The sequence below is a fragment of the Lactuca serriola genome, chromosome 5 (genome assembly GCF_051521515.1).
Source record: "Lactuca serriola cultivar US96UC23 chromosome 5, Lser_US96UC23_V15, whole genome shotgun sequence".
Classification (NCBI taxonomy): domain Eukaryota; kingdom Viridiplantae; phylum Streptophyta; class Magnoliopsida; order Asterales; family Asteraceae; genus Lactuca; species Lactuca serriola.
Genome location: NC_136412.1, coordinates 178,387,402 through 178,395,256, shown reverse-complemented (window position 1 = coordinate 178,395,256; position 7,855 = coordinate 178,387,402). Strand labels below are relative to the sequence as shown.

Genomic DNA, 7,855 nt, shown 5'->3' with positions numbered 1-7,855 from the left:
CCTTTTTGTGAACCTTTTTGGGTTGGACACCATCATTGGGAACTCTTCTTTAGACAGTTCACAATCAGAAAGCTCAAACTCCGAATCATCATCTTCTTCAACCTTCTTACCTTTTGCGACGAGAGCTAGTGAACCATTCTAAAGACAATCTTCGTTTCTTTCGTCACTTCAGCTTCATGTGATTTGAGAATTCCAACTAATATTGCCAACGAGTAATTCTTGAATTGCTCATGTGCTTTTACGGTTGAAACTATAACCTTCCACTCAGGTCTAAGTTCGTTCATGAATGTGACCTTTTGCACGATGAGTTCTCGTCCAATCTTATGCTTCATCATCCTACTGAGAAGATGATTATAGCAATTAACAGATTGTTCCAGACTTTCTTCAGGCTTTTGCACAAATGCATCAAACTCCAAAAGCAGTTGAGTCTGAGTAGAATGCTCCAGATCGACGTCAGTGGAGTACAGTTCCTTAAGTCTATCCCATATATCTTTTGTCGTGTCATATGACCTAACCAAACGAAAGGTGTCTGGTGGTAGGGCAAACCTAATAATTCTCATGGCCTTGATGTTGCTAATTAACTTTTCTTTCTCATCTCGTGGGACATCCTTTACTTCAAGAAGAAGCTTGTTATAGTCTTTCTGAGTTTTAATAACCCTCCTAGTTCCAGTATGAACAAACGCCCCAACGGTGATGGCTTCCCAGATCAAATAGCCATTCTCTTCTAGACCAAGAACGTAGTCTTCAAAATGCAAAGCCCACACTTCATATTCACTTGGGAACAAGATTGGAATCCTGGTTGTGGATCCAATGCCACTTGAGAGATTTATCGAATTAACGTGAGAGTCTTCGGAATGCATGTTTATATATCGATCAAAACCTGTATGAACCAGATGTGTAAAGAAGATTAGGGTAATATAAAGATCAAGATCAGCATCAACAGTTGAACAAACAATGACGGCTGAAACGAGATCCGATAATAGTGGAAACCCTAAAAGCTTCTTTCAACAGAAGAGACACGTATAAATTACACAGTCTCCTGCTTTGATACCAATTGTTGAGATAAAATCTCTATAGATCGAAAGATTTAAACAGGTAATAGAAAATAAAAACACAAGAATGGATCAAAATATGCTTAATGATTCAAAGTCACGCCTCAGTAGAACTCGGTGAAGAATTGTTGCTGTAGAGGCGTGTAGGGTTACAAGACTATTTCCAAGATTACAAAAGCACGGTGCATGCATGCACCTTATATACTATAATCCTAATAAATAAAGGCGGGTGGACAAGCCCAAGCCCGTTTACATAAATGGACTATTTAATAAAACACAATGACGCAACTCTAATTCCCAAAAACTATGCACTCACATGTTAAAGTGACGACTCTAAATTTTGATAGCGCTTCACTTCTAGAAATTGTGTTTTCTTTTTGGCGTAACCTAGTATCATTATCACTAAGTTTTAGTCTAATATTTATCAATTTTTATTAGTCTAGATTTATCATTAATTCAAAGTCTACTTCAAGATCTATCAAGTAAGGAACAACCAGATAGGATCATATCGAAGATAGGGTCCGTTTGGTATACAAAGTATATTGTTTGTGTAACATCCGGATTTTCAGGTACATTATTTAATTATTATTTTTGGAGATTTTGAGAGAGACTCGGTGATTTGATGCTTAGACTCGCCGAGTAGAGTCGCGAATTTTCATCCGGGTTAATGACCTGACTCGGCAAGTCCACGCTGTTTAATGAAACCCTACTTTCCAGGGTTTGAGACCTATTTAAAGGCCCTTATGGCCTTCATTTGCGGCTACCATTTGATAGAGAGAGACCCTAGAGTGTGTGAGTGTTTTGAGAGAGAAATGAAGCCATTTTTGATCCTTGTGTGGGTGATTTTGCAAGAAGAAGGTGACCAATGCAAGAGGAAGCTGAAGAGGGAGCTAATCTGTGGATTTCAGAGCTTAAGGACTCCATCTTGAGGTACATATTCGATCCTTCTTCAGTTTGGGGTGTTAATCCTTGAAAGTTAGGGTTTCTAGCCCATTTAGAGTATGATTGTTAGTGCATTTGGTCCCTTCTTGTGTTGAGGCTTCGAAAGTGGATCCAAAGAGGTCCAAAGACCTTAAATCCTTGATCTTTATTGAGTGTTTTGGAGAGATATGAGTTTTGGATGGCATATTGAGGCCATTTCTTCAAATAGAGCCATGGGGTCCTTGCATGGGCATCAAGATCCAAAGTTACGTGTTTTTATTGCTTTAGGAGGCCAGATCTATGAGTTAGAGGAACGGATCTAACCTCAGGAGCTCATTTGAGCTCGATCATGGAATGAACTCGCCGAGTCCCAAGAACAGACTCGGCGAGTAGGGTTAGGGTTTCCCGTAAGTCACTCAGTGAGTAACTGGTCGAGTTGGGGGAATGACTCGGTGAGTCAGAAGGGGGTAGAGTGTTACAGGTGGAACTCGCCGAGTTCATAATTGAACTCGATGAGTTGAGTAGGGGTGGCCCCGCGATTCATGCCAGGTGTAACCCGTCGAGCAGGGGGAGGCTCGACGTGTCATGAGAGGCTAGAGAGTTAGTGGACACGTGTAGACTCGGCGAGTCGCCTAAGTGCACTCGACGAGTCAGGTCAAAGTTTGACCATTGACTTTGTTGACTTTTAGGGATTGGTCAACAATGGGGTCTTTGAGTCAAGAGAGGGGTAAAATGGTCTTTTACCCATTTGAGGATGCTAAGAGAGGGTTGGGTCTAGTCTCGAGAGTTATATTTATGAGCGTATCATACTTTATGTGATTAGGCGGAGGCTAGACTATACTGCTACCGAGTCAGGGATTTACCAAGACATTTGAGGTGAGTCTTCTCACTATACTTTACCTTGAGTGGTAATTAGAGTTATGTGACAGAGTTATTGTATGCTATTTATGTGATGTGTTGCACTGCATTATTTCTATGTGATTTATGTGATGTGTATATCAGAGTATATCAGAGTTAGAACCGGAAGGTTCACAGAGCTAGGACCAGAGGGTCCACAGAGTTAGGGCCCAAGGGCCTACAGAGTTATAGCCTCGAGTGGCTAGTATGTGTTATGTGTGGTATTTTGGGGAACTCACTAAGTTTTATGCTTACAGTGTTATGTGTTATGTGTTTCAGGTACCAGTGATGATCGCGGGAAGGCGCCGGCATGATCTGTACACACACCCGCGGAGTTTATTATGATTTGATCTTGGGAAATGTTTTGTGAACAATGATATGATACAATGAGATTTTATTAATAAATGTGTTTGGAAATGTGTTTTAAAATGTGAAAAATTGTCTTAAATTTTACGGTGTTACAGTTTGGAAAATCTCACTTTAAACACCTCACTAAATCCAACCTAGACATCATCCCCGTAAGTAGATAAATCAATATAACGACTTGGAATCACTGATAAATCTTGTTTATAGGTTCATAAAAACGATAATGAACTTAAACATAAGTTATACTTAAAGTACGGTAAACAAAACTCAACTTACAGGTGGTTTTGTGAGAAACCGGACTCTGTGCAGGCAGAACTTCTAAGCCGAAAGCTCCACTTCTCGGGGCTTTCTGGTGCTCCGGGGCTTCGATACCAACACCTAGGAAGTGCTAGAGAAAGGCATTGAGGCCTGGGGGGGGGGGGGGGGGGGGAGAGTTGGATAGAAAGGTATGAGGAATTGAGTGATTTTCGAGCTTTATTTATAACTGCCAGCAACCGAGTATGCGGGGTGTACTCAAAGTGTATGCGGGGCGTATGGCAGTATGTGAGGCGTACTCATGCCACGTGTCACGATCTGGTATCGATGTAGGTATCTGCGTGTAGGTATCGATGTGATCTACAACTTTCTTTTAGACTCCGTCACATAATTTTGACTTTATTTTTAAAGTTATATTTTAACAGGCTTAGACAGTTAAAGTCCGTTAAAAAAGTCATAACTTTGTCGTCCGATGTCCGTTTTTTATTGTCTTTATATCGTTGAGCTCGTATTAATGAGATCTTCAATTCTCGTTTAGATTGTGTCGGCTAATATTTGATCAATCTAAAATTCGATTTCCGAGCTGTGTACTGCTACGCTGAATCTTAGAAAAAACATATATTTCTCTAACGAAGTCAGATTTGGACGTTCTCTATATGCACGCTCTCGACTTAACGTCTACTACGACTTTCGTTTAGATCGCTAATGCTAAAAAGTATTTTGTCGAAAATTTACTTTTTACAATACGCGGAGCCGTGCCAGTTTAATCACGAAACTTTGACGGGTCATAACTTATTCGTTATAAGTCGAATTTCAATGTTCTTTATATGTACGAAATCCTTATGACATATACTATAACTTTGGTTAAGATTATTTATCTTAAATAGTCTTTTATCAAAAATTAATTTTTAAGGTTTACTATCTCTAAATCGAGTAGTCCGAATTTGCGGGCGTTACAGATGTGGGGGAGATGAAGTGGCCGCGGGGGGGGGGGGGGGGGGGGGGGGGGGGAGAGTGGGAGCTAGCATATAAAGACCATATGTGTAAAAAAAAGGGACTGAAATTTTGATTTTTTGTAAAGTACATGGACCATTTATGTAACTTTGTCTAATATTACGTTATGTAAAACGTTGGAGATCATGATGCTAAAACCCTACGCCGTGTCCCTCTGTCGAGAAGCTGGAGTGACAGTATGTTTGCTTCTCCGAATAATTGTTGATTCTCATTCAACATTACCAAAAGGTTATGAAGAAATTGGAGCCACCAAAGACATCAAAACCCGCAGATGGGGTCGATTTGATCAGTGACATGCCGGATGCTATTCTTCTTTTGATTCTTTCACGTCTTCCATCCACTGAAGAAGCAATTCGAAGCAGCATTTTGTCCAGACGATGGAGGAATTTGTGGACCGCAATTCCTTCTCTAAACATACACGACGGAGAAAAAAGCGAATTCAAAGAGTTTGTGTATTGGGTTTTATTAAAGAGATCCGTCGATTTAGATTGTTTTCGTTTGTCTAGTAGTTCGCATCTCTACAGTATGTCGACAGTAGGGCGGTGGATTAATGCTGCCGTTACGAGAAATGTCAAACAACTTGAATTGACGTTTTACCCTAAAAATAATGAATATATACAGATTCCCCATTGTCTTGTGACTTGTGGTTCCTTGGAGGTATTAAAGTTGAATTCAAATGTATGTGGTCTAAGGTTGCCAAAAACAATGGGGTTTCCGTCACTTAGGGTTCTTGATTTGGCGTTTGTTGATTTATTGGAGGACGCCGATTTGGTTAAAAAATTTCTCAAAAATTGCCCATTGCTTGAGGATCTGAGTTTGTCAGAATGCTTGATATTCAAATTCGATCTTCTTTGTATTTCTTGTCAGAAGCTCAAGAAGCTTACCATTATTAACTTCTACGTTGGTAAGTATGATGGTGTCCTTTGTGGTGGCATTAAGATTTCTTGCCCAAAACTGGTTGATTTGGAGTTAAGAGGTTATATAGGCCATAATTGTTTCTTTGAATGTCTAGACTCCTTAAAGAAAGCTTTGATTGTGCCTAAATTGGAGGGGAACAACAAATGTGTGTTGTTTCCTGGAATTTCTAGTGTGGAATCTTTGTGGATTGACCCTTACTTTTTCAATGAGGTATATTTTTATTCTTTTTATCGACAAATTTTCATTTAGGTTTATATAAAGCTATTTTGCAGTGTAATTTATGGAATATATGTGTCTTTACCACCTTTCTTATAAAAGAGTTGACCCAAATCAGACAAGACTCTTACTCTTGTTAAAACTTGAGGACATGATGCCAAAATATTTGGCAACAATTGTTCTGCTTGAACATACTTAAGCATTTGTTTTTATGCAAGTGAAGATGTGAATAGATAACACTATTAAATTAAGATTAAACATTAACTTTTTAATTGGTGTTTCTTTTTCACTTAACTAGAACAGGATCTAATGTAGTAAATATACTATATGGGTGTTAATAAATGCGAATAAAAAGTTTATAGAATCAATAAGGGCTCAGAGTACATATACGTACGTTTTATCTTTCCAAATCCAAACTTGGTGGTTAAGTTATATATATACTCATAGTTAGGTTTCTAGAAAAGAATATGATACTTACGAATGTTTGAAAGTATGATTGGTTTTCATCAAATCTTTGTCATAATTGTAGTGCATTAATACTGCTGCATGTGATCCGGTTCTACCTAACCTGAAGACTTTGGTGCTAAGCACAACTATGGATGCCTTCACCTTCGATAACTTCAACCAAATTCTCAAATATTATCCCAAACTGGAGTCTCTCAAGTTGGTCATTCATCAGGTATTCTTTTTATGTATCACGTTCTTCAAAAAACCAAAAGGTTTTTGGTGGGTCCACCGAATCCAACATGACCCATTTTGACCCAACTTTAAAATATCAGTTTAACCTGATTTCATTGCCACCCCTACACATGCATATGATATGATACACATGAAGGATTTGAACCGGGGAGCTTTACATTATCCTATTATATGAAAAACCAATTGAGCCAATAAATAGATTCTTCAAGAATCAAAAACATTTGTTTAGATTTTCGCAGGTCACATGAAAAGTAAAACTTATGGTTTTTTTTGATATGATGTAGGCTTTTCGTGGGAGTGATGGGACCGAATACGGGTGGTTAGATGAAGATGAAACATGGAGTATCTTGAGTAATGATGTGAAAAGGGTCGAGTTTTTCGAATTCAATGGAGAAAAACCAAAAGTAGTTACAGAGTGGTTTGAAGATATATTGGATATTTTTTTCAGTTGGGGTAATGAAGCAAGGTTCTCTAATTGCTATTGGTGACTGTGAAGACTGTCATAGTGATTACTTTGTCTCATGTGGATGCTTTTCATATTTGAATTTTTGCTTCATGTTGGTTCTTTTTTAACTATAACTAGAAAATACTTGTTTAATTAGTTCTATTGTTTTGTTCATATTGTGCTATAAAAACTACAACATGAAGGTAGGGGTGTAAACGAGCCGAGCCAAGCCCGAGCCTAACCAAGCTCGAGCTCAGCTCGTTTAATTTTGAAGAAGCTCGAGCTCGATTCGAGCCTTAAAATGAAGCTCGAGCTCGGCTCGTGAACAATTTAGTGAGCTCGCGAGCCTAAACGAGCTTAAACGAGCCTATATATATATATATATATATATATATATATATACACACACACACACACACACACACACACACACACACACACACATATATATATATATATATAGGCTCATTTAGGCTCATTTAGACTCGCGAGCCCACTAGCTGAAGCTCGGCTCGAGCTCGTTTAATAAACGAGCCTCATATTTGGGCTCGAGCTCGGCTCGGGCTCGTTTAATTCAATCTCGAGTCGAGCTTTTAACGAGTCGATCCCGAGTAGCTCGGCTCACTTACACCCCTAGGTGGAATTAACATGTATGTAACCACAGTAACACCAATTGTAACATATCAGTGTGTATAACCAGATTCCCTCCCTGTCTTCTCTGGTTACTCTTCTACATCCATGTGTGTGGCCTTCCTTTAAAACCTAGCAAGCGTACATACGAACATCAGTATGTATGATATGAATATATGTATGATGTATGACAGATATGTGTGTAAATGGCTTGTATGTAGGTAGGATAGGTTTGTATGTATGATAGATATGTGTGTTGAGATATGCATGTAAAATGGTCATTTAAGAAGAACGAGATGCGGGTTGAGTCTCACATAACACTTTTTAATTTGGAAGTGGTGCTTTATGCATGGGAAGATCAATTGTGATACGAAAAATTGTGGACATCCAACAACCATGGGCTAAGATTCCACTTATGCTCCCAAGTGGTAATCGTTATGGT

At 38.9% G+C, this 7,855-nt stretch overlaps 1 protein-coding gene across 1 annotated transcript; it reads left to right on the top strand.

Annotated features, from left to right (window-relative positions):
- Positions 1-4,677: 4,677 nt before the first annotated feature.
- Positions 4,678-6,826, top strand: LOC145049976 (F-box/LRR-repeat protein At3g26922-like). Its single transcript, XM_078998306.1, has 3 exons — positions 4,678-5,633; positions 6,169-6,318; positions 6,623-6,826. The coding sequence occupies exons 1-3, from the start codon at positions 4,737-4,739 to the stop codon at positions 6,824-6,826; spliced, it is 1,251 nt and encodes a 416-aa protein (XP_078854432.1). The 5' UTR covers positions 4,678-4,736.
- Positions 6,827-7,855: the final 1,029 nt, after the last annotated feature.